General features: G+C 38.0%; 1 protein-coding gene across 1 annotated transcript in view; it reads right to left on the bottom strand.

The window, feature by feature from the left end:
- Nucleotides 1-210: 210 nt before the first annotated feature.
- The window catches only part of LOC136826813 (protein hairless-like), a 60,684-nt gene continuing 33,669 nt past the window's right edge, over nucleotides 211-27,225 (bottom strand). The window contains exons 3-4 of the mRNA XM_067084260.1: nucleotides 6,737-8,062; nucleotides 211-2,287 (exon numbers count right to left, since the gene is read on the bottom strand). Of these exons, the coding sequence (XP_066940361.1) occupies nucleotides 2,241-2,287; nucleotides 6,737-8,062 (1,373 nt within the window). The 3' untranslated portion in view covers nucleotides 211-2,240. The remainder of the gene's footprint in view (nucleotides 2,288-6,736; nucleotides 8,063-27,225) is intronic.

Here is a 27,225-nt window from a genome sequence, read left to right as displayed (position 1 = left end):
ATAATGATGATCAAATGTATCAGCTATATACTGATGCTGAGAGTGACATAAGTCCACAATTTGATTGGTGATAAGGCAGAGAGGCTCAGAGGAGTCTTTTGGCCAATGGGATATTTTTGTATGTGGTTTGACAAATGGCCACATTCCCCGCCAACAGCTTCATTATCAGGAGAATGCTGTTTGTTTAATTCACTGTAACAAGTGGAAAAATATTTTTAGATTATTTTTATAACATACGTATGTCATACTCTTTCGACTGATGTGTTTTTTTTTTTTTTATTAAATGAGAAACCTTACCGTTTACCTGGTCAAGTTAGGTTAGCATGTATTTAGCTTGGATGGTGAGTGTTAATGCTAGCTCTACTGAGAAATAAGGGTTCAGTAAGTTATGAAGCATTCTCAGAAAATCTACCTAGTATCTAGCATAGGTCTTTAATATGTTTTTTGATGCCTGATAAATTTTTTTCATTTCCTTTGAGGATAGCTCATTAAAGACTCACAGTTGGTTAAACTCTGAAATGTATGAGAAAAATTACCTCCATCCTAAAAATTAAAAATGAAGTTGTGTCAAGCATACAACATTCTTTTAGTGTTGTCAACTGACTGGAAGGACACCTGACAACTGAATGTGAAAAACTTACAGGAAAACCAATCCTACAACATGTAGGCTTATCTGCCTGAAAATGTTGCAATGTCAACAACTGAAGTTTTTCAGTATTTAGCCATGCCCACAGAATCTGTTCAATTCTACTAATGTGAGCACTCACAATTAGTGTATGAAGTTTTACCAATTAACCATTATACTTACATGTGATAGTGGTATCAAACGACAGCCATCTATGCTCAATCTTTTAAGAAGAAAATTCTCAAAAGACTTTACTGACATTATAATAGGTTAGATAGTTTCCATGTGATAAAATGTCAACTTATCAATATCCACCTATCCACTAAATGTTAATTATTAATGTTTTCATCAATTTCATCAAAATCCATGCAATCATTTTTGAAATATTTTGTTAACAAACACTTCTAAAATCAAATGACACAAAATCTTTTGTCAGATCTGTACACAATGTCCAATACTTTATACACAAGAAAATTTACTATTACGATACAATAAATTATAAAAATGACTTTAATTCAACCCAAAAAGGATTGAATGTCTATAATGTGACAAATGAAGCTTGATACCCCAAGGTACATGCACGGCAGGATTGCTGGGTTTATAGTTCTAATCACTTCAATAAAATGCATCTTTATCAGTTGTGTAAAAAATACAAACAGCAAAAATGCTGAAAAATGTTGAAGAGTTCTTGAGAGAGAGAGAGAGAGAGAGAGAGAGAGAGAGAGAGAGAGAGAGAGAGAGAGAGAGAGAGAGAGAGAGAGAGAGAGAGAGAGAGAGAGACTGTATAAAATTAACATTGCTGTGTGCAGTGTGAGAAAGAGAGAGAGAATTATATGAGGAAGTGTTTAAAAATTAACATTACTACATGACCAATTTGGCTAAGTCAAAGTGGGCTCAAAAATATACATTACAAGAAAGTACCAGCTCATTAAAAAATTAATTCAACAGTAGATACATTTTTGTAAAACACCAATACCCTAAATAAAACACTGGAATGCTCACTGTGGCTACCATGTCAGTTACAGAAACTTACAGGATTAGTTTAAAAAAATCCTGATTATTAGTATGGGTTAATTTCTTTTAAAATTTATAATTTTAATGTTCTATATTTCAATAAAAAAAATTCAAAACTTTGCTAAAAATGCAAATTGTTAGCATTAGCCTTCTCTTATTTGTCAAAACTACAACACTAATAAATATAATTGCGAAATCCACACGACTGTTATGAGGCACCAAATCATACTGTATAATTTTTACTTTTGAGTAAAATATTGTACTAATATGAAACAGTTCCATGATTTTTAAAAATATATATTTAAATATATATAATATAGCAAGCTTCTCACTTGCAATTTTGTTTAGTGCATAAGTTATTTACAAGACGCCACAATATGACATAAAAACACACACTGCTGAGTACAAAAACCCAGCTGTATTATGTTTTGTACTTTACATAGCCTACAACTACACACAGCATTCTGTAAATGTCAAATTCTTTCCAGAAAGAAAGATAAGAAGAAAAAGCCAAGTGCTGGCTGTCACTACTACGTATTTGTCTGAAGCACTGGTTCAGCTGGGTGTGAGTTATACACAACTTTGGTCCATACTGCATCCCCTACTTTTCCACATGACTTCGAGGCTTGGATAAATTAAGTGGTGCATCTGTGAAATAAAAAATACCCATGATTATTTGCCTCAAATGCAGTGCTATCAAGTAGATTTAAAATGTAAGCAAAGTTTAATTTTTCATAAACAAAAATAATAATTTCATATAAAAAGCAATTACTAATGTGAATCCACACAAACTTCCAGGCACTCTACAAAGAAGAAAAAAAAAGATCCTCCACAACCAGCTGGCAGTCCATGCATCTGGACTCAACCAGCCCACTAAGGAACAGAATGAGTCACTGTTTGTACTGTTCTGACTAACCATATGGTATGCACAAGTTGGGAGGGATCAATTCTTGTAAGTAAATAATTCTGTTTTTAGAAAATTAAATTTATTTCATCACATGCTAACTATTTTCTAATAGCCTCAATAACTGTTTAGATGGGAAGTCTCCTGTGACTTCTGTCCCACAAGGTAGATAAACTGAGTCCAATAGTGCTCAAAGTAAAAACAAAGAGTCAAGCATTGGACAGGAAACTTGCTGGAAAGGCCATGGTAACACTGCAAGGACTGATTAAAGGAGGATATAAATGAGGATGATAGGTCTCTTACATCACTCACCTTACATGGACTGAGAAAATTTGGCCGACTGCTCCCATTCGGCCAAATGAAAAAATATGAAAGGATTCACAGTTCTAATAGCCTCAATAGCTATTTAGATGGGAAGGCTTCTGTGACTGCTGTCCTATAAGATAGATGAATAGAGCCAAACAGTACTTCTAAGTACAAGCAAGGAGGTCAATCATTGGACAGGTAACTTGCTGGAAGGGCCATGGCAACACTGCATGATTATTCTTAATTCATGATTCATAATTAACAATTAAGATGCTTGTTCTTCAAAAGTTTAAGTTCATACACTAGTTTGTGACTCAAATGTAAATTATATTCATACTTTTAGCATGGACAAGCCACTGGACAAAACCACTGGACAAAACCACTGAAGAACCCCATTTCAAATATTTGCTATCACAAGACAGATACAGTTCTGAATGGAACTAAACTATTGTTCTAACAGGTAGTTTCTCTAATATTGCATGTTCCAAGGATTCATAAACCAAGCTAGTTACATGTTCCAGGACAAAGGCAAGGTCCCAACATGGTAGCTCGACAGTATTCAGCCTCAGAAAGACATCCTCCTCCATTCTTACTATATGCTGTCACTTTTAAAGGTGAATTAAGCTCTACTAAGGACTGACCTATGAATAAAGTCTTAAAACAGCAACTCAAAAATAGTAATCTGCCTACAGCTCTGAGGTTCAGAGAAGACTGGTGACAATACTAGTTTCAGCACAGTAGCCAATTTAATTAGTGTAGATTGACCGATGACTTTCTTCCTTTAACTACAGTGTTAATTAGTGTAGACTGGCTGATGACTTTCTTCCTGAGTTAACTATGGTTTTAGTTAACTCAAAGTTAAAAAATCCTCTATTTCTGTGACTGCACTTGACCAGCCTCCAACCATGAAGGTTGAGAAGTTTTAATGTCTGGAGGCTGTATCTAAAAGGAATACCTTGCCACTTAAACTTACAACAAAGTTCTTCCCAAAAGATACGAGAAAGTTGTCTGACCAAGTGGAGACAGGTAAAGGGGGGGAGAATGTGAGTTTGGAAACATGTATGGACCCTAATTTCTCAAGTGCAATTGGGCAACCTCTCCCTCTCAGCTACAATTTAATAGGATGAATCTGAGTCCTTTGATTATCCCTGTCAATTTGGTTTTTAAGCTTGTTCCCAAGAGGGTGGTAAGGTTCATGTTTTCTATGCTGATGCTGGTAAGAGATGCCCGTTAAGGGAATAGGTATGGGCACAGACTTTAGTGAGACTGGGGGGCCTTCTCTCTTCTGACACCTTTTCAGATTCAGATCTGGGTTAAAAACCAGGCCTAACCACTGACTGCATAAAGAAAATCCTATTGATTTTGGCTTAATTGAAGAGCTGATGTTATCATCTGCCAATAACTGAGGAAGCCCAAAAAATTTAATACTTGAGAAACAGTTAATTACTGAAAGGAAAGTGATCAAGTCAATAAACAGAGCTCAAAATGATGACAGCTTCCCCACAGCCAGAGCCACAGGAGATTATTGAGAGGATGACTGATGAGAAATACAACTCTTCTTTGCTAGACCATGAAAGCCAAGATTTCAACTGACTTAGGTAGACAGTAGGAATTTAGTTTCAATAAGCAAACAAGTGTCATACCTCCTGCAGAAATCTGGCATGAGGCTGGACTGCAAGCCAATGAGGACCTGTATCCTAAAGACCTACCAAAAGATCTAGTAAATATGGGAATGGGCTCTAACAAAATGCCTAAACTGTGACTCTCCCTTGTGGCCGTGGAGCAATTTAGCTTGTATCAGTAGGGTAAAAGAGGCACCACAGCTGAGGTAACAAATGGATTATTTGTATAACCTTGGCCAACAGACATTTATGTCTTATTAGCAAACTCCAAAGCAAAGGAGACACAAAAGACTACTTAATCATCCCTCGATTGCAAAGCTAGTAAAAAGCCATTCTTGAAAAGATAATGCAGTTGGGACTTAAAAATTGGTATGCAGGGGGACCATGATGATTTTTCAAAGAGAAAATAAGTGTTCCCATTTCAAGGGCAGAACTATTCTCCTTTGAAGCCACTTCAAGTGCTGGAAGTCTCAGATCTCTGGATAGTAATGAAGTCCATAATAATCAAGTACCTGGAATAGTATAACCATATATAATCTGATTGTAAACACTGATAGCTTCTTCAGGAGTCAGTGATGGATTAACAAGTCTGATATTGCAGTAACAGAAGCACTAAGTGCATCGATACTCCTCTAACATCAACCAATAAACTTTCTCCACTTGATGCAAAGTGGTTAATCATTGATGGTCTGCAGGAATGGGTGATGGTTGCAGAAGTGGCTCCTGAACCCTGTTTAATAATCTCAAAGCATGAAGAGTAGCAGTCCCATGTTGTCGTGGAACTTATGGAAGTGGGGCTGCTTCAAAAGTCTTTCCCCATTTGGCAAGAGCCTGCAATAATCTAGTGTCATCTTGGTCCAGTTGAAGGCTCTAAGCTTCATCAATGCCTGGCAAATGAGAAAGAATTCATGCACCTAAAGAATATCCCAGTTGTGAAGCATGGCATCTAGTTCCCATGCTGTTGGATCCAGTTGTGATGAACAATAAAACCAACAAATGTTTGTGCTTCAGCCCTGTTATGAACAAGTCCAAAAGAGGTGTGCCCTCACAGATTCCAGAGTACCTTGCAAACATTTGGTTTCCTCTGCAAAGACTATCTGCCAAGACATTCATACTTCCTAGCACAAATCTAAAAGCAACCTTAGCATCATTTTCCTTGTCTAGACATTTTCCACTGCCAGCACAACACTTCTGGTCTTGCTCCCCCTCTGGATCTTGAAGAACACTAATGTCATGCTGACCACTAGGCAAAGCAGTCAGCACAGGTGAGCAGTGGACTGGCTAAGAGGAAGCAAACAAGGTACTGTCCAAAAAGGCCAAAACAGTGGTTAAGCCAGCAGGTATGGGTAAGCAGGCAAGTTAAGCAGCAGGCAGTGGCACATACTAAGAGAGGATTAAAACGCTGTCCATGGTATTGAGGATTCATGGGCAGCTGAGGCTGATAACCACAGCAGCAGATTTTCCCTTACTTCATTGATATAACTCAAAGTGGAGCCAATGGTTTGTTGTCCAGGAAGCGACAGGTATTACCGGTGAGTCCACTGAGAATGACAGCAATTGCTGAGACTAAAAAGCCCAGCAACAATGCAAAATAAAAAAATGCTGTGCAAAGAAATTGGGATGGTCAAACTTACCCTCTGGACAGAATACAAGCAAAAATAAGACTTAACAAGCTAACACAAGACATGAACAAATTTCGAAACATTACCCAGCTAACCCTTCATTTACTAGTTAGCATTAAACAGTAAACCTAAATAAATCACCAAAACAATTTAAGTCAAAAAATACTTACAAATGCTAAACTCAATGGAAAACAGACAGTGGACTGTCACTAAACAGCTGAAAAGTAGAAATGCTCTCTGAATATATAGGTGTAATTGCTTACAATTACCTCCAGTAAAGCAGAGGGCAGTGATCCGGAAGACAGCAGTTGGCAATGGATAACTGACTAACGTGAGAGAATCACGGTCTCCAAGTTAATGAGTGAGAAAAATATTTGGAAAAAATGATTGAAAATGATGGAATAAAGACAGGAACAACAAATACACTGTATGGGCAATTCTGCTAAGCTTTTACTATGTACCTGAGGCTCTGAGTGACACATGCATCATGCCTACTGACATTTTTCTATCTGTTTAACAGTAACTTTAAATGGCCATGAATATGGCCATATATAAGTGACGGGCTTGTGATGCAAAAACTTGTTTTACAATATGAAGAGGTTAAGAAATTATTAAGTATTTATCATATAGAGAATTTACTAACCTTGTGGTGGCGACGGTGGTGATGATAGAGGTTTTTGAGGTGAGAAAGGATGTGCAGGTGGAGGTGGTTGCCAAGGTGAAGTTGCCCCTCGAGGGCTGCCTCCTCGACTGCTCATGTGAGGTGAAGCTGGTGTACTAGAAGCCTGTGATGGCTTTGGACTTGGGCTGTGAGCCATGGGATGGGGAGACGATCTTGAAGGGTGCTGCTGGGGCCGAAGTAATGGTCCGAAAGTTGTGGTGGGTGGATAACCAGTAGGTATTCCCCCTGTAAAAATGTGTGGATATGAATGCAGATGGTTCAAAGGATAACCACTAAGTGCTGCTGCTGCAGCAGTTGCAGCAGCTACTGCCATTTCAGTCTGCTGTGATGACATGGGAGGGGTTAAAGAGGGTAACATCATGTAATGAGGGTTTATAAGATTTAAACCATACAAACTGGCTAGACTACCCAATGACCCATAGCCACTCATAGGATAACGGTCTGCTGCAAATCTACCATGATCAGGTACTGGGTCTTTACGATCTTTGTTCTGAACAGTACCTAACGCTTCCATTCGCTCTGGAGCTGCTCTCTCTGTTCTTTCAGGTCTCTCAACCTTCACTGTATTTGCAACTACCTCATTATTTGATCTTTCTTTAGAAACACCTTTTGACTGGGGAACACTTGGCTTAGGTTCAGGCTTTAATAAAGTTCTAAGAAAAGAATCACTTTTTCTGTTAGCAGTTTCATTGTTCAATATTGAGTCAATACTGTACGCAGACGAAGTCTGTGAATTAATGGCACTTCTATTTGGGAAAGTATGGGCAGGAGACGAGGAAGATGGTCGCTCTCCTGAAATCTGCGACAAACTATTTACAACAGAATGTAGTTTCTTACGATGACTTGAATCTTGGTCCTCCATCTGTCGCAAATAGCGTTTTCTTGGTGAAACAAATGTTGGATCAATTGGCTCAGCACTTATATTGACTAATGGCTTCTCAAATAGGGTTTTTATTGAAACTTTCAAATCAACTTTCAAACCAAGTTTTTCCTCTAAAAGTTGAACTTTACTTTCTAAATTCGTTTTTTTCACTTCTGTTGATCTGGCCCTTGTATTTGGTTTAACACCCAACTGATTAGTTTGTTTAGTTTCAGATGATTCCCATACGCCCACCGGATAAATGAAAGGGTTTCTCCTTATTTTTGTGCACTTTCTTCTTTTACTGGGGCCATCCACTTTCACTTGCCACACACAGTGGGGCTGAGCCGACTTGTTGCGCCGAGGAACAGACTGCTTCCTGACATGTTCACTAGTCCAAGGAGATGAATTTAAAGAAGAACAGTCATCTGCAAAATACAAAAAAGAATAATTTCCTCATTTTTGCACTTATCAACCACAGCCAATACACTGTACTATAAATAAATGATAAAAACACAAGTTTTCTTAAAAAATCCAAACATATGAACTACCATATGCTAGTCTCCCCCTAAAAGAAGGCACACCAAATGACATTTGCCTATAAATGTGAAAATATGAAGTTTTCATAATAAAACTAATATTGTAATACAGTGATACCTCAAACTTGCAAGATTCGAGTTGCATGAATTCACACACACGAATTTTTCATTGGAACCTAACTAATGGTCATACACAAGTTTTTCACAGACACGCGAACATTTGCGAACACTGAGAAACCCAGCAAAAGTGTTTGTTTAATTTTTTATTTAATTTATAAGTTTTCAAGCTTTTATGTGTGAACTAAATAACATTAAATATTATTAAAAGTAGAGACTCAGTCTCTCTCTCTCTCTCTCTCTCTCTCTCTGTGTGTGAGATGAATTTTTATGGTACATGTATACATACAGGTATGTTTATTTGTATGATAAATAAACTTTTTACCCAATAATAAGTACTAATTTTCAAATAATAAAATTAATAAAATTAAATAATAATAATAATAATAATAATAATAATAATAATAATAATAATAATAATAATAATAATAATAATAATAATAATAATAATAATAAAACTGTAACTACAAAATTCGTATTATTTTGAACAAACAAATTCTTCCCTCATCTTTTGTAAGAAGGAGGTTGAAGGCAAAAGCTGTCAGACATGTCATTTAACATGACAAGAAGGGGAGTGTTGCTAATCAGTGGTCATATTTTTCTTGTAATTCTCTCTCTCTCTCTCTCTCTCTCTCTCTCTCTCTCTCTCTCTCTCTCTGTATAATTCGTAAAAATTTCACTCTCTTAAGTAAGGACAACTGTTCTCTCTCTCTCTCTCTCTCTCTCTCTCTCTCTCTCTCTCTCTCTCTCTCTCTCTCTCTCTCTCTCTCTCGTTGGAAGTTAGCCAACCTACATATTACAGCACTGTTTCTCTGTATGTCTTTAACTGTACAGTAGATAATTTTGAATTGATCTAATTTTACCTGTACCGTTTACAAACTGTAAATGTGCCATTCTAAAACATAGAGCACTTCAGAACAAAAAGAAAGTGACAGAATAAAGAAGTTTTTAAAATAATAAATAACAAATAATATAACTTGATATTTCAAGTAAGGACAATCTCTCTCTCTCTCTCTCTCTTGTTCATAGTCAGCGCTCACACATTTTTACAACTTATTAATTCTCTGTACGTCTTTACCTGTACAGTAGATAGTTTAAATTGATCTAATTTGACCTGTATCGTCTACGAAGTGTAAGTGCGCTAGTGTTGCAAATATGTTCTAAAACATAGATATAATAACTAAGAGTTGTACTAGTCAAAATATAAAACACTGTTTGTTCATGAAAAAGCATTTCAGATCAAAGAGAAAGAGACACAGAATAAAGAAGTTGTTAAAAAGAGGTTCAGACGATTCTAAAAATAGATCCGCTGGAAGCGGAGAGAGAGAGAGAGAGAGAGAGAGAGAGAGAGAGAGAGAGAGAGAGAGAGAGAGAGAGAGAGAGAGAGAGAGAGAGAGAGAGAGAGAGAAATTCTCTTCCAAATCTCAGTTTTTATGTCAACCATTTATTTCTCTTTTTTTAAGGGTAATGTATTAAGCTAACTTTTAAATGAAATTAGAGTAACTTTAATTTCATTTTAAAGTTAACTTAATAATTTGGGAGCATGATTAGGGTCATATTTAGTGTTTAAACTTTAGAAATACTGTAAGCATTTACTAGCATTTTTAGAGACTGTGCCAAACTTACGCGAAAATTCACCCTGCGCGAGGGGTTCTGGAACCTAACGTCGCGTAAGTTCGAAGTATGAATGTACTTACCTGAACACCTGAATTCACCCTTAATCCCACTAGCCTGAACAACTCTCAATTACCAATCCCACTAGTGGGAATTTTAACAGCCAGCATTACCAACGCTGCAAGTAAAATCTTGTCACTTGAGCTACCATATCAAACGGTTGGCAACACTGACACAGGTGTGTGCCGACACGCCCACTTTCGTCAATTGCTTTATTCAAGGTCAAAATTGATGTGGGGAAAGGAGGGTGGGAATCATTCAGGTGTTCAGGTAAGTATTACAATATTAGTTTTATATTATGAAAACTCCATATTGCAATACACTCCCTGAACACCTGAATTCACCTGATTAACAACATTTAGAGGAGAAGGGATCAACTCTATTGCACGCCCCTTTGACAACCGCAGAGATGGTAGCTCACCAATCTGCTCTGCATACGATATCCGTTTAGTCATACACTCACCATATCAATCAATGCTTTTAGTGAAGAGACATGTTGTAGAGTACTTTGATCGACAGTCAGGTAAGTACTGTCTCGGTCCATCGACCTCCCATGTGGCTCTTCAGAACCTCTCACGTATGGAGGAGAATGAAGCAGAGTGCAGAGCCGCTGTCCCTCCGGGAGAACCATCTAAGTTTGCGGCACATCCCTTAACCGCAGAGATGGCAGCTTACCAATCTGCTCTGCATAAGATATCTATTTAGTTATACACTCACCGTATCAATCAATGCTCTTGGTGAAGAGACATGCTGGAGAGTACTCTGATCGCCAGTCAGGTCAGTATTGTCTCGGTCCATCAACCTCCCATGTGGTTCTTCAGAACCTCTCATGTACGGAGGAGTATGATAAACCTCCCTGTGGCTATTAAGAGCCTCATGTATGGAGAGGAATGAAGCAGTGTGTTGAGCTGCTGACCCTCCCCCATCCAGGTTGTGGATGAGGCCCGACAACCGACAAGCGAAGGAGTATCTCAGTGCCGACGAAAGAGGCTAGCCTACTAAAGCAGCCCCTTGGACTCTTTAGGGAAACTATCAAAGACTAAGATACTTAAAATGTACTAAACCTAAGTTCATGTGATTATACTATCACTGTTGCCTAAGATTCTAAAGACTAAAAGGAATTCCTCTATCTGGTTAACCTAAGAACCTCCGCACTAAGTGAATACTACCTCAGCTAAATGGACACACCCTTGATAATAGACTTCACCGCTACACTTGGACCAAGAGAATAACCCTTCGAACCTCCACATAAAGTGAATACCACCTCAGCTAAATGAACATGCCCTTGATAGCAGACTTCGCCGCTACACGTGGACTAAGAGAACGAATGAGGCGAATTGAATGTCTCTTAAGTAAAAGGAAGTAAACACTGAGATGGACTTCCAAGTAGCTGCCTCCATAATAGAAGACACTAAATAATTCCTTAGAAAGGAAGATGAAGTGGACATACTCCGAATACTGTGCACAGGAAATACAGAGCTGAAGACAATAAAGAAGAAGCCTGGGAAATCACTTCCCTCACAAAGTAGCTATTTGCATTCTTTGACTGCGGACAGGAAGGATTCTGCGGAGAGACAAGAAGCGTATGCGGAAGCAGACGGAGTTTCTCAGCCTTTGACAAATAAACTTTAATGCTCGCACCGGACATAAAGACATCTCCGCTGGATCGCCGGTAACGAACACTTACAGATAAAGAACCCTACACGAATGGGGCAGAGGGTTAACCTCTGACTCCGTCTTTGCCACAATTCCAGAAGAAAGACAAGTACATATCATTTCTTGCATAAGAAGCCAACCTAGAAACTGCCTGAAGCTCGCCCAACCCTATAGCTGTAGCTAAAGCCGTAAGAAAAAGCACCTTCTTAGTCAGTTGTCCTAACGTTAGAGCTTCAATGGGTTCAAAGGCACAGGAACGCGGGAAAAAAATTGAAGTACTTCCGACAAGTCCCATGGAGGGGCCCCGAGTCGGCAAGACAGGAAGTTCAATCTTAAATGAACGTAATAAGTCATTGATTATCTTACTACTAGAGATTTCAGGAAGGTGGAAACTAATTGTACCGCTAAGCGTTGAGTGGTAGTCAGCAATAGCCGAATACAAAAGACCCTTGACTTTCCGAAGGAATAAAAGAAAATCAGAGATGGAATGACCTTCCTTATGACACCAACTTTTTTACACTGTCCAGCTGAACCTGGTAAGGCTATGGGTTGACTTTCTCAAACTGAAAGAAAGCTGTCTAGCCACAGCTTTAGGGAGTCTGGACTATCTAGCTGCTCTCTCCACAGTTGGCCTGCAACAAGGTTCAGCACGCGAGGGTTTGGATGATAATGGTGAGAATGCGGTCATCTGAGAAGATCTTTCGCATGGGTAGCGATATCGGAACTTCCATAAGGAGCTCTAGGAGTTCCAGAAACCACGTACGTTGGGGCCAGCGAGGAGCTATTAGTCATAGACTTCTTGACACTCCCGGAATTTCCTTATTACCTGATTAATGAGACCGGATGGAGGAAAAGCATACACCTGTATGTGATTCCAATTTGTAACGTTGCATCAGTGCCTAACGACCTGGGGTCCACCACTGGTGAGAAATAAACAGGAAGACAATGGTTTAATCACGTCACTAATAAGTCCACAGTTGCTGGCCACCTCCGGAGAACCTGACATATTACTTCCTGAGCCCAAGTCCACTCTCCCCACCCCGAGTACCCGACAGGAGCGACTTAACGAATTGGCCAGTACACTGAGACTCTGATATAAATTGGGAAAGAAGAGACACTCGTTCTTCGCACCATCTCAGGACTTTCTGTGCTATAGTACTGAGTTCTGTTGATTGCCCCCCAAACCCGCCCCCGGGGAGTTGTTCAGATACGACACGGCAGTTAAGCTGTCACTAAACATAGCCACTACTCTGTTGCGCACTAGGACTGAAAGCAACTGAGGGCTTCCTTTACAGCCTTGATTTCCCAAAGATTTATTGACTCCTCTCATTTCCGAACCCCTCCAGAGCCCCAAGGCCTGGGTTTCCTCCAAGGTTACTCCCCAACCTTGATCTGAGGCATCTGTGTACAGATGAACGTCGGGAAGAGGGGAGTCGACAGACCTTCCCGGTGTCAGATGCACTTCTTCTGACCACCACAGACGATCCAACAGGCAAGAATCGCTCCAGACTATAACTGTGTTCTCGTTGCGGAAGTCCCAGCGATTCCTGAGACATACCTGAAGAGAACACATCCGGAGACGAGACCCTGGTAGTAAGAGAGAGAGACATTCTCCCTAAGAGGCTTCTCCAAGCTAGTACCAGACATTCCCTGTTGGACAGGAACCCTAATAGTGAGACGACGCCAGAGACCTAGACAGGACTGCCTCAACCGATTTGCTGAGTGGCAACCTGACACTTGCTGAAGGGTTACCTCGAACTGCGTAAATCGTCTGACACGGAGAGAGAAGAGAAGAGTTCTGTCTATAAGAGGCCACTACCGACGCTAAATGACCGTCCGCCTCCTCCAAAGTCTGTCAAACCCAATCAAACCAAACTAGCCCAAAAAAGGAGCAGCTGGCTTAGTGGCATAAACAAGGCCTCGAAAAAGACTGATTTGATGAATGCAGGAGGTCCGGAGCGCTTGCTTGAGGGTACGAAGAAGTAACCTACTCAAGCATGCGTCTGTAATCGTTACTGCTGGCAAGAGGACATTTTAAGTCCACCAGAATCTCCTGCACCTCTGGATAAAAAAAATCGTTACGCAATGTCGGAACGGTCTAAGACCGACGAAGGAGGAGGAACTGAACGAAGCCGGGACAACGGAGAAGAGTCCCCAAGTGGACCACCCTAACCAGAATGCTGACCACCCACACCTAATAGGGTACCCGGAGCTGAATTCGCATAGTTGAATCTGCATCCGCCGAGGAGAAGAGAAGGATAACCCAAGAAACCCAGAGCCGATTCCACATTCTTACAAAAGGGAAGACGAGTGAGAGTAGCCGAACCCACACTGCTAAACTCTGGGGGAGGATGCACAAACGAAACCGCTTGCAGAGGGACGGAAGATGAAGAAGGAGGGAGAATGAAAGAGGTAGAAGCTACCCTCGGAGTTTCCGCCCCAGAAAATGCAGTTGATGAAAGACGCAGACCGCTCAAAGAAGGTACCACAAGCCCTGCCAAAACCACGGAGCGTAAACCCTAACTGGAAGCGACATGCAAACCCTGTGAAATACCTGACACTACTGTAACAGCCGCTTGAAGCGGAAGCAAGGGGTTGCGCAAACCTGAAGGGATGGAACATGAAACGCCTGAGGCCAAATTCTGCCGAAACTGCGTTTTCACCTGTCCAGAAGCTCCTCCTACCGTAGAAGAATGTACTGAGGAAGGAAAGGCAGGGGACAAAGGAATAGCAGAAGCATAGAAAAAAGTTACCTGAGAAGAGGGAGAGCCAAAAGTCGAAGGAGGAGGGAAAACGGAAGACGCGGGAGCCGCAGGAAAGACCAGAGCAGAAGAAGAGACCGAAGAGGAGACTGAAAAAAAGGAGCGACAGAGAATGTGGGAGCAGGAGATGAAGCAACATATAGCCCAGAAGGAAACTTCGAATGAAGAGACAGAAGGTACACCGAATCCGTCCCCCCTCGATAATCCTGAAACATATCCAACATGAATTTCGGACACTACTCTGTCACATACTCTTTAATGTTAGAAAAACCATTAAAAAAAAAATAACCTCTCACCAAAGGTCTGTACCCATTTGAAAGACCCAGCAAATCTGCCTATATTCAGCCACAGCCAATTGCAGGTCCCGCAAACCACTTTAGAAGCCGCAAGGACACACCAGAATCCGCCTTACTAGATGGAGGAGTAGAAAACACAGAGAAGGGGGAAACTACAGTAGAAGATTCAGAAACAGTCGGAAGTGAGTTAGGAGTTAGGGCAGAAGGATTCTGCGCCACCGGAACTGAAACATTGACTTGAGACTTTGAGCCACACCGAAAAGAAGCGATGAAGGCGAAACTTTTGCCGGAGCACAAAAACCACTCAAACCCGAAACCAGAACCCGTCCGGGAGAATGACTCTGCACCCTTACTACCTTCTCCTCACTACCTAACCCAGACCTATCCTCCTTTATCACACCTAGATCATGATCTTCACTAACATTATCAACATTAAATTTATCAATACTACAAGGGGGTTGGGGGGGGGATCCTTCACTGCCTGCTCTGCGCCGAGGGGGCTAGAGAACCTACCCACTCGGAGGCTTTGCAGTTCTCCATTACCCTCAGCACCCGTTAGGGCTGGTTCTGGAAAAGGCAGGGGAGCTGAAAGGAAGAAGGATTAGACATCCTAACACTAATACTATCCTTATCTGAGAAATGTTGAAAAAGACTAGCTACTGAATTCTCCATACTACTTGCAATCCTATTCTCTATCTGACTATCTCTGAACTCGCTGAATCCATCAACTGATCTGTAGCAGAAGCCTGAGATACCTGAGGCAACGAAGAACCTGACAAACGTTTGCCGCCCTTACTAGCCAAAGACTTGTGATGACGAATGTAATCTTCCATCTCTTATGCCTTCCAATCAGAACATTTATCACAATGAGTCTGCACATCACACCTAACCTTCCTACATACCTGACAGAATGTCTATAGTGTCTCAAGGTACTCATCCATCTCTGCAGGAAGGAGAAGCAATGAGCGCCAGCATCCACAGTCGTAGGGGCAGTCGATGACAACATCGAAGCCGATGGCGGGGTAGTAGAAGATGAAAGAGTCCATGATGACCAATTGAGACCGGGAACCAGCGAGCCCAAATCCAAAAGATGTTCCACGTCGAAGATAGCCAGAAAATCCAGGAGAAAAAAACCATTAAATACAATCCAGGCCTTCACCAGAAGTCCAAAAACAAAGAGAAGTCGGGCAATAGGATTAAAACCTGGCACTGCAGAAGGAAACAACCTTCCAGCAGCGCAAACAAAAAGCAATTGATGAAAGTGGGTGTGTCGGCACAAACCTGTGTCAGCGTTGCCAACCGTTTGTTATGGTAGCTCAAGTGAAAAGATTTTACCTGCAGCGTTGGTAACGCTGGCTGTTAAAATTCCCCACTGCAGTAGTGGGATTGGTAATCGAGAGTTGTTCGGGCTAGTGGGATTAAGGGCGAATCCAGGTGTTCAGGGAGTGTATTGCAATATATAAATTTTCATAGTAAAATTTACTATTTGGATACTTACCTACTGTTAAAGATACCTTATATCTCTGCGCAGATAGGCGAGCCTGCATTCAAACAAAAGACTGAATGGTGCCCAGATGACTGTCTAGTACACCTGTTCTCCACCAGGTGTGTTTCAAATGTTTTAGCTTGTCAGAATTCTCCTTAACAGCCCACTAAGTACCCAAATAATAAATTTTATTACAAAAATTTATATTATTTGGGATGAATCTTACATGCTATTAAGAATAGCTGATTCCTACACTGAAAAGAGGATGGTGGGTAGTGCACAGTGCAGCTAAACAAAATCTGCTCAGCCAATTGAGCTAAAGGTTTCTTGCATCAAACCCAAAACATTCTCACTTGACCTGGAATCCTTTCTGGATCTTACTTTGCTGCCAGAAGTTGGAGTCCATTCAGCGAGCTAGGCTCTCATGTGTGCAGCAAAGAGCAGCCTTGAGGAGAAAGCCACTGCAATTCAAGCAGAATGAAACAGAAGTGGCGTGAGGGGACCGTGTGCCTAGTTCCAAAAGCTCTATAAAACAATGGTCACTAAAAATAAATACCTTTATGTTATAAATGTATGCTCCTATACAATACATGTACCTTCTTGCTCCCCAAAATGATAAAACCTGGGATTTAAAACGAAGGGCCTAAAAGACTGCTCTTTCCTTGGTTCAGGAAAAGACTTTACCCGCTAATAGTAGCAGACTAAGGGCTTTACTGTTTTCAAACACAATTCTGCATACTAAAGGTAGTGAGAGGCAAAAACCAAATTATACCTCTACTGCACCATATTAATCCCATCTGCAAGTGACAAATTGTCATCAAATTAAATGAAGTAGGAACAGCTCTCACATAAAGGTAAAAGGTATGAAGCTCGTTCTCATGCACAAGCCTAATTAAATATGTCACAGAGATCCTCATGTTCTTTGACAAAGAAATCTAGGTTTCTAAAACCAAAAAACCAAAGGTTAACTTTGCCTCCTCCAGGAGTAACCTTTGACAAAAATGTAAAGATGTTCCAGGTTTCTAAAATCATAAAACAAAAGGTTAACTTTGCATCTTCCAGCTTAAGAGGAGTGCTGACGCCATAAGGCCCCATTATAAAGTAAATGACTCTTTCTACCTTATGACTGAAGGGATTTGCTTGAAATTTTTACCACTTATTCTACAACTAATAATGAAAATCTCTCACAGGAGAAATTTATAAATCTGACCTCTAAGTGCATTTGCTTTGCAGTTGAAAAAAAATCGTGAGGTCACTTTTCAATAATAATGTGCAAAATTAAAAGTTGCACAAACAAGTGACTTTCCCAACGATAAAATAAAGATGTATAGTTATACTATACTTTGTAAAATTTTCCTTGAATTTCGTTCAGTCTTCTTGGAGAAATAAAAATTTAGTTTTGAAAAAAAGTAAGTTTTGAGAAAACAGCAAAACAAAAAAATTTTTGGACTTTCAAAAATCCTGAGAGAATCTGGACACCTTGAGGAAGTTATCCCTATATCATCATAACCTGTTTTCTCTGACACGTCTCATAAAAAGAATGGGATATTTTACTGGTGACAATTATTTTTGAAGTAACTTCTTTCACATTTTTTTACAATTTACTGTTCACAATGCCGTACAAGCGATGAACAAAATTATCCATGAACCAGTCTAAACATTTTTTTAGATATGTTTATTTACACATAAAACAGTCCAAAACAGTGTATAACTTATCTGATCCTATCCTGAAATATTCATACAGACAGTCCTAGGCTCGGGCTATAGATGTGAGAGGGTACCAACACCTTATCTCTTATAAGGGAATGTGAAAATGATTGCACACTATGGGGGGACCCAGACAGGTTCCTTAACCAAGCCTTGTACTGACCCAAATAAGGTTTACATTCTGTTCTAAATTTTCAATATGCTTTTCTTGAACCGAATGGGGAGCAGAAGATGGAGAAGTCTCAGTAATAACGCACTAGCAAAGGAAAAGCCTAGACTGCGTAAGAATAAATACACATGAACGACCTGGAGAAGGGGGAGAAATGACAGGTTGGTGACCTGACCTAAATAGTTGCTTTCACAATCTGTCTGTTTCCCTTCCCTTCCTATGCTAACAAACTTAAGCAGAAAGTCCTTTGAAAATCCCTACTTCCTCACATCTATTCTTGAGATCACACTTTATACCACTGGAGCCAGCACAAACAGTATCTCCTAAAAAATCAACATCCTGCTAACATAGTAATCATTCCTACAGAACCTGACATTCTTAGCCTTGATTCTAGTGGACGCATCCTAGGAAAAATAAATGTACAGTACCGTGATAGCAGCAAACAGCCACGAAATACCAACAAGCGCCTATACCCAATGGCAGCAAGAATTCTGATGAGTTAAAACATTAGAAACACACCTGGTGGAGAACAGGTGTACTAGACAAGTCATCTGGGCAGCTATTCAATCTTTTGTTTGAATGCCGACTCACCTATCGGCGTAGAGATATAAGCTATCTTTAACAGTAGGTAAGATTTATCCCAAAATAAAATACTGTAGAATGAATAAAAGCTACAATGAAGCCTGATTTTCATCTACTATTACATTCAATGAGAGACTAATATTTAATTTTTCATTACAATATAATAAATGTTTTCAATCTAGCAGCTGCTTTCACTTAGCCTTTCATGCATCTGTACAAACTCCCTAGATGCTCAAAAACAGAAAAGGAAGATCATCCGCTTCCTGGAAGGTAGTGAAAGGGTCACATTTGAGTAGGTCTCTTTCAGAATTCACTTAGCAATCAGGCTAACTTACTGTTCTGTTGGAACTATTTGAAATATAAGTGGGGTTAGGAAGCAGGGCATTATGATAACCCTAGTGGTAGGTTGTTCTCTTATTCCATGCTTTCTGCTATACCTTGGGTGCTTCTGTTTCTTCTTAACATCTTTTATTATTGGATTAATGTATGATATTTTCATTGTAAATGACTGTTCTTCTTGTCTGATTTCCTGCTTTACTAGTAATTTCATCTCTACCTGTAGCTTGCAATAAACTATATTTTGTAGCCTCTGATTCTGCCCCTTTATTGTAAAAATAGTTTGAACAGATTCACTAATCCGACCCAATCCTTAGATATTACAAATATCTAAACTTGGAAGCTCTATTTTATATTAGGTTATATGTACTGTTCAACTGCACAGCTACATCACTATTCCTGAGTTTAGTTGTCCTTTAAACCACAAATTACTATCAATTACTTTCACATCAAGTTTCAATTACTTACACACCAAGTTAAGGTACCCAACATCCTCCTGAGTCATTCAAGTGAAGTGGAAAAAGGAACAGCACTGATTCCTCCTATTATTTCCTTCAAATCTCACCTCTTAAGTAATCAAGGTCCAAATAATTAAGAATTACAGCTTTTACTGGACCTGAGAAACATAAGACACCATTTATGGCAATTCCTTGTACTCTTCATCATCACTTTACACCAGATTGTTCCTCTACGGGATGAAAATGACATAAGTTCCCTCACTCTTCTATCTAATGCACTTTTTGCATGAATTCTCACCAGGATTTTCCCTTAAACATGGTTGGTAGTGATATAAATTGTCTCAACTCTCTTCTGTTTTGTATGCTTTTTGCCTGAATTATTAATCTGGTCTCAAGATTTTCCCTTAACCTTTCGCTTATGACCTTTATGAACAATTACTTCAGTGGAAAGTGGCAGTGGTTCAAGTGGTGTGTAAAAATGTATGTACCTTTTTTGTTCAAAGCTGGGTAGCTCCGATAATTTTCAAGGTAGACTGCTCAATTTTTAAAAATTTTGCTGCTGAATGATTTGTCTCTACAATAGCATAAAAACATTCCCAAAAAATACTTTTAAGTAGGTGAAATAAAACTATTTGCAAAAAATTCTTTGTTTCTATCCACAGCACATCCAGCTAAATTACCTAGTTATTGCAATTGCAAAAAGTTGTAATTACAGCAAGGAAAATATGATAAAATGAATGACAAAATAGCATCATGTTTTCCATCAGAAAAGTGCCCGTCACCCACACAATACACGCAAAAAACTCTTTATGCCTTTTTTGTTAAAAAATGCGCACTTCCAACAATATTCCAGCTAGAATGCTGAATTTTATTTAAAAATCTAAAAAACTATACAAAACAAATAAACATACGTTACATAAATTTTTATGTAAAAAAAAAAATTCTTCTCTCTCTCTCTCTCTCTCTCTCAAGATGAATGATGTAATTATAGGATGAAAATCTAAAACGATACAAATAAACAAACATATTACAGTAAAAAATAACTCAAAGTTACATGAGGTTAGGTTTCAGACTCCCCCCCTTCTTGTAAGGTGGGGATTCGAGTAAGTTTCATGCTGTCACTAAAATGCTAATACATACAGTAAATGCTTATTTCTAGAGTTCAAACCCTAAATATGACAAATTCATGCTCCAAAGCAGTTTAATTTCATTTAAAAGTTAATACCATACTGAAATTCATATTTCATTATGTTCTTATGTTAAGTATCTATTTAAATTATTCATGAATTATTAACACACACACACACACACACACACACACACACACACAGAGAGAGAGAGAGAGAATTTTTAGCAGTACATACCAGTACATATTGTATTTGATCATGAGTGGGCAACAAATTTGACCTTCGAATCAGCAACATTTTCTACCCTTCGTGGTCAATAAGTCAAGAACTGACAGTTAGGTTACACACCCTCCCCCTCGCTCCAAAGCTTCAGAGAAGACTGGGAATCGATATGTATTCTTTTAAAATTTTACATAACTTACTATAGAAGTGCATAAATGTTGTAATTATAGCATGGAAAATATGAAAAAATTAATAACAAATAAAGTCACATTTATCTAAAAAAACTAGAGTATACAAAACAATCATACATACTTGTTAGATATGCATACAAAAATCTCTTTCTTATCTCAATGAATCTCTTATCTGAGAGAGAGAGAGAGAGAGAGAGAGAGAGAGAGAGAGAGAGAGAGAGAGAGAGAGAGAGAGAGAGAGAGAGAGAGAGAGAGAGAGACTTACCTTACACCTTACAGTTCGTTCGGGTTGCCCCAGGTCCCTCAGTGTGAGGCACCTCTGATGTCTACCAGAGAATTGCTAATGCATCTTCCGGTATATTTTGCAGCTTTCAATCTTGGATGGTCTGGGACACATCTAAGATATTTGTCGAGCTTATTCTTAAACACATCTACGCTCGCTCCTTATATGTTCCTCAGATGAGCTGGTAGTGCACTGAATAGACACTGCATTATCGATGCTGGTGCATGGTGGATTAATGTCCTGTGCTTTCCTTAGTTTTCCTGGTATAGTTTTGGGCACTATTAACCCTTAAACGCCGAGCCTCTATTTACAAAAACGTCTCCCGTATGCCGGCGGCGTTCGGTGAGTTAGCGTGAGTGAGTTTTTATGATTAAGAGTTCATTTTTGGCTCCTTTTTTGTCACTGCCGAAAAAACCATCAGAAATTTTTATCAAAAAATCACAGCACACTTAGTTTTTAAAATGATTGAGAGTTCATTTTTACTTTTAATGTTCTGGGTGCATTTTTTGTCACTCAAAAAACCTGAAGTTTAGTATTCTGCCAACCATCAGAAATGAAAAAATATCATTATCATATATTTGAAATATTGAAATATATGAAACAGGGACTGCCTGTATTGGAATAAAAAAAAGCTCATATAATTGTATACAAATCGCACTGTAAGCACAACGTTAAAGCTAATGAGTTAATTTTTTTAGTTGTATTGTATACTAAACTGCGATGAATTTGGTATATAACAAATTGTAAAATGATCAAAGCAACACAGAGAAAATATTATCACAAAATGATGCATGAATTCATAACGCCGGAAGTAAAAAAATGTTTTTTCAAAAATTCACCATAAATCGAAATATTGTGCTAGAGACTTCCGCTTGTTGAAAAATGAAGCTAATTGATTGAATATTACTAGACTGTAAGTTTTTAGCTTACAATTGCAGTTTTCGACCATTCGGTTGAGTTAAAGTTGACCGAAAGTCGAATTTTTTATATTTATCGTGATTTATATGAAAATATTTCAAAACTGATAAAAGCTACAACCATGAGTTATTTTCTGTTGTATTCTACATGAAATTGCGCACATTTTCATATATAAAACTTTATGTAACGACTAATATAAAACGGTGCAAATATTACGAAAACGAGACGAAAGAATTTCTGAGATGTTCGGCTGAGTTACCACAAGAGACGTAAGGAAAATGTTTTTACAAAAATTCACCATAAATCGAAATATTGTGCTAGAGACTTCCAATTTATTGCAAAATGAAGGTAAACGATTGAATATTACTAAAATGTAAGAGTTTTAGCTTTCAATTGCGTTTCTTGACCATTTCGGTCGAGTTAAAGTTGACCGAAGGTTGAAATTTTGGCAGTTATCGTGATTTATGTGAAAATATTTCAAAACTGATAAAAGCTACAACCATGTGCTATTTTCTGTTGTATTCTACATGAAATTGCGCACATTTTCATATATAAAAGTTTATGTAACGACTAATGTAAAACGATGCAAACATTACGACAACATGAAAGAATTTCTGAGATGTTCGGCCGAAGTTACCACGCGCGGGACGTAAGGAAAAAGTTTTTATTCGAAATTCACCATAAATCGAAATATTGTGCTAGAGACTTCCAGTTTGTTGCAAAATGAAGGTACATGATTGAATATTACTAGAATGTAAGAGTTTTAGCTTATAATTGCGTTTTTTTACCATTTCGGTCGAGTTAAAGTTGACCAAAGGTTGAAATTTTGGCAGTTATCGTGATTTATATGAAAATATTTCAAAACTGATAAAAGCTACAACCATGAGTTATTTTCTGTTGTATTCTACATGAAATTGCGCACATTTCCATATATAAAACTTTATGTAACGACCAATATAAAACAGGGCAACCATTACGACGACGTGACGAAAGAATTTCTGGCGCGGACGTACGGAAAAAGTTTTTTTTCAAAAATTCACCATAAATCGAAATATTGTGCTAGAGACTTCCAATTGGTTGTAAAATGAAAGTAAATGATTGAATATTACTAGAACGTAAGAGTTTTAGCTTACAATTGCGTTTTTTTACCATTTCGGTCGAGTTAAAGTTGACCGAAGGTTGAAATTTTGGCAGTTATCGTGATTTATATGAAAATATTTCAAAACTGATAAAAGCTACAACCTTGAGTTATTTTTTGTTGTATTGTACATGAAATTGCGCACATTTTCATATATAAAACTTTATGTAACGGCTAATATAGAATGGTGCAAATATTACGACAACGAGACAAAAGAATTTCTGAAATTTTCGGCCGAGTTACCACGCGCAGACATAAGGAAAAAGTTTTTTTATTCAGAAATTCACCATAAATCGAAATATTGTGCTAGAGACTTCCAATTTGTTGCAAAATGAAGGTACATGATTGAATATTACTAGAATGTAAGAGTTTTAGCTTAAAATTGCGTTTTTCTACCATTTCGGTCGAGTCAAAGTTGACCGAAGGTTGAAATTTTTTGTAGTCGACGTACGGTACGTCCACTTGGCACCCAACAGACAATTTTAGTCGACGTATGATACGTCCAGTAGGCGTTTAAGGGTTAATCTACCTCTGCTTGCTCTTTCTGATATTTTTAGCTCCATGATGTTTTCGGTAATTCCTTCTATCTGTTTCCATGCCTGTATTATCATGTAATGTTCTCTTCTCCTTTCAAGACTATAAAAATTTAAGAATTGTAGTCTTTCCCAGTAGTCAAGGTCCTTAACTTCCTTTATTCTAGCTGTAAAGGACCTTTGTACACTCTCTATTTGTGCAATATCCTTTTGGTAGTGTGGGTACCATATTATATTGCAATATTCAAGTGGACTACGTACATACGTTTGATAAAGCATAATCATGTGTTCGGCTTTTCTTGTTTGGAAGTGACGAAACAACATTCCCATTTTTGCTTTGCATTTTGCCAATAGTATTGCTATTTTATCACTGCATAACATATTCCTATTCAACATCACACAAAGGTCTTTAACTGCTTCCTTATTTGTGATTGTCTCGTTATTAGATCCTCTATATGCATATAGCATTCCTTCTTTATCACCATAGTTTATTGATTCAAATTTATCAGAGTTAAATACCATCCTATTTACTTCTGCCCATTTATATATTTTGTTTAGGTCTCTTTGTAGCGAGTTACTATCTTCATCACAAGTAATTTCTCTACTTATTTTTGTGTCATCAGTGAAACTTCTCACTACCGAGTCCTTAACATTACTGTCTATGTCTGCAATCATAATCACAAACAGCAATGCAGCTAACACCGTACCTTGTGGCACACCGGATATTACCTTAGCTTCATCCAATTTCTCGTCGTTTGCAATCACTATGTTTTCTGTTTTGCAAAAATTCTTTTATCCATCTTCCTACTTTGTCCACGTTATGTTTTCTAATTTTTTTCACTAATATATTATGGTCTACCTTGTCAAAAGCTTTTGCAAAGTCTAGGTAAAGCACATCTGTGTCTTTTTTATCACATTTTTATATATGCTTTCATGGTGGACTAACAGTTGGGTTTGTGTACTTTTTCTGGGTACAAAACCATGTTGTCCTATATTAAGCAAACTATTTTTCATTAAATGTTTCACTATATTTTTCTTCATTACCCTTTCATACACTTTCATAATATGAGATGTCAGACTCACAGACCTATAGTTACTTGCCTCTAGTCTTGATCCACTTTTGAAAATAGGGGTAATATATGCTAATTTATGCTCATCATAAATCTTGCCTGTATCTACATTCTGTCTTAATATTGCTAGTGGCTTTGCGATTGAATGAACCACTTTCTTTAACAAAATGGCAGGGAGGTCTGGTCCGGCTGCTGATCCATTTTTAATTTCATTAACCCTTAAACGCCAAGCCTCTATTTACAAATACGTCTCCTGTATGCCGGTGGCGTTCGGTGAGTTAGTGCCGAAGCGGAAAAAACGTTTTTTTCAAAAAATCACAGCACGCTTAGTTTTTAAGATTAAGAGTTCATTTTTGGCTCATTTTTTTTGTCATTGCCTGAAGTTTAGTATGCAACCATCAGAAATGAAAAAATATCATTATCATATATAAATATTGAAATATATGACAGCGCAAAAATTTTTTTTATATAATTTTATACAAATCGCTGTGAGCAAAACGGTTAAAGCTAACGGGTTATTTTCTTTTTCTTTGTATTGTACACTAAATTGCGATGATTTTGGTATATAACAAATTGTAAAACGATCAAAGCAACACAGAGAAAATATTATCACAAAATGATGCATGAATTAATAACGCCATGGAAGTAAAAAAATTTTTTTAAAAATTCACCATAAATCGAAATATTGTGCTAGAGACTTCCCGTTTGTTGAAAAATGAAGCTAATTGATTGATTATTACTAGACTGTAAGTGTTTTAGCTTACAATTGCAGTTTTCGACCATTTCGGTTGAGTTAAAGTTGACCGAAAGTAGAATTTTTTCTATTTATCAAGATTTATATGAAAATATTTCAAAACTGATAAAAGCTACAACCATGAGTTATTTTCTGTTGTATTCTACATGAAATTGCGCACATTTTCATATATAAAACTTTATGTAACGACTAATATAAAATGGTGCAAATATTACGACAACGTGACGAAAGAATTTCTGAGATGTTCGGCTGAGTTACCGCGCAGACGTAAGGAAAATGTTTTTTTCAAAAATTCACCATAAATCGAAATATTGTGCTAGAGACTTCCAATTTATTGCAAAATGAAGGTAAATGATTGAATATTACTAGAATGTAAGAGTTTTAGCTTACAATTGCGTTTTTTTACCATTTCGATCGAGGTAAAGTTGACCGAAGGTTGAAATTTTGGCAGTTATCAAGATTTATGTGAAAATATTTCAAAACTGATAAAAGCTACAACCATGAGCTATTTTCTGTTGTATTCTACATGAAATTGCACACATTTTCATATATAAAAGTTTATGTAACGACTAATGTAAAACGATGCAAACATTACGACAACGTGACGAAAGAATTTCTGAGATGTTCAGCCGAGTTACCGCGAGCAGACGTAAGGAAAAAGTTTTTTTTTCAGAAATTCACCATAAATCGAAATATTGTGCTAGAGACTTCTCGTTTGTTGCAAAATGAAGGTAAATGATTGAATATTACTAGAATGTAAGAGTTTTAGCTTACAATTGCATTTTTCGACCATTTCGGTCAAGTCAAAGTTGACCGAAGGTTGAAATTTTGGCAGTTATCGTGGTTTATATGAAAATATTTCCAAACTGATAAAAGCTACAACCATGGGTTGTATTTTGCAGTATTTTACATGAAATTGCGCACATTTTCATATATAAAACTTTATGTAACGGCTAATATAGAACAGTGCAAAAATTACGACAAAATGATGAAAGAATTTATGAAATTTTCGGCCGAGTTATCGCGCGGGCGTAAGAAAAAAGTTTTTTTCAAAAATTCACCATAAATCGAAAAATTGTGTTAGAGACTTCCAATTTGTTGCCAAATGAAGGTACATGAATGAATATTACTAGAATGTAAGAGTAGCTTACAATTGCGTTTTTCGACCATTTCGGTTGAGTCAAAGTTGACCGAAGGTTGAAATTTTTTGTAGTCGACGTACGGTACGTCCACTTGACACCCAACAGACAATTTTAGTCGACGTATGATACGTCCACTAGGCGTTTAAGGGTTAATAGCCTGCACAATATCGGCTTCATTAATATCTATGTCCGATAAATATTCACTATTTTCATCTCTTATTTCTGTATCATTATCTTCATTAACAATTCTAGGTGTAAATTCACTCTTATATCTTTCTGCTAATATGTTACATATTTCCTTTTTTTCATTCGTTAATTGCCCTTCAATTCTTAGAGGGCCTATTTCTACTCTTCTTTTATTCATCTTTTTTGCATATGAGTGAAAAACTTTGGGGTTTTGCTTGATATTTTGTAGGGTTGTTTCATTTTCT

The sequence above is a fragment of the Macrobrachium rosenbergii genome, chromosome 41, assembly GCF_040412425.1.
Source record: "Macrobrachium rosenbergii isolate ZJJX-2024 chromosome 41, ASM4041242v1, whole genome shotgun sequence".
Classification (NCBI taxonomy): Eukaryota; Metazoa; Arthropoda; class Malacostraca; order Decapoda; family Palaemonidae; genus Macrobrachium; species Macrobrachium rosenbergii.
This window is presented reverse-complemented; position numbering and strand designations above follow the sequence as displayed.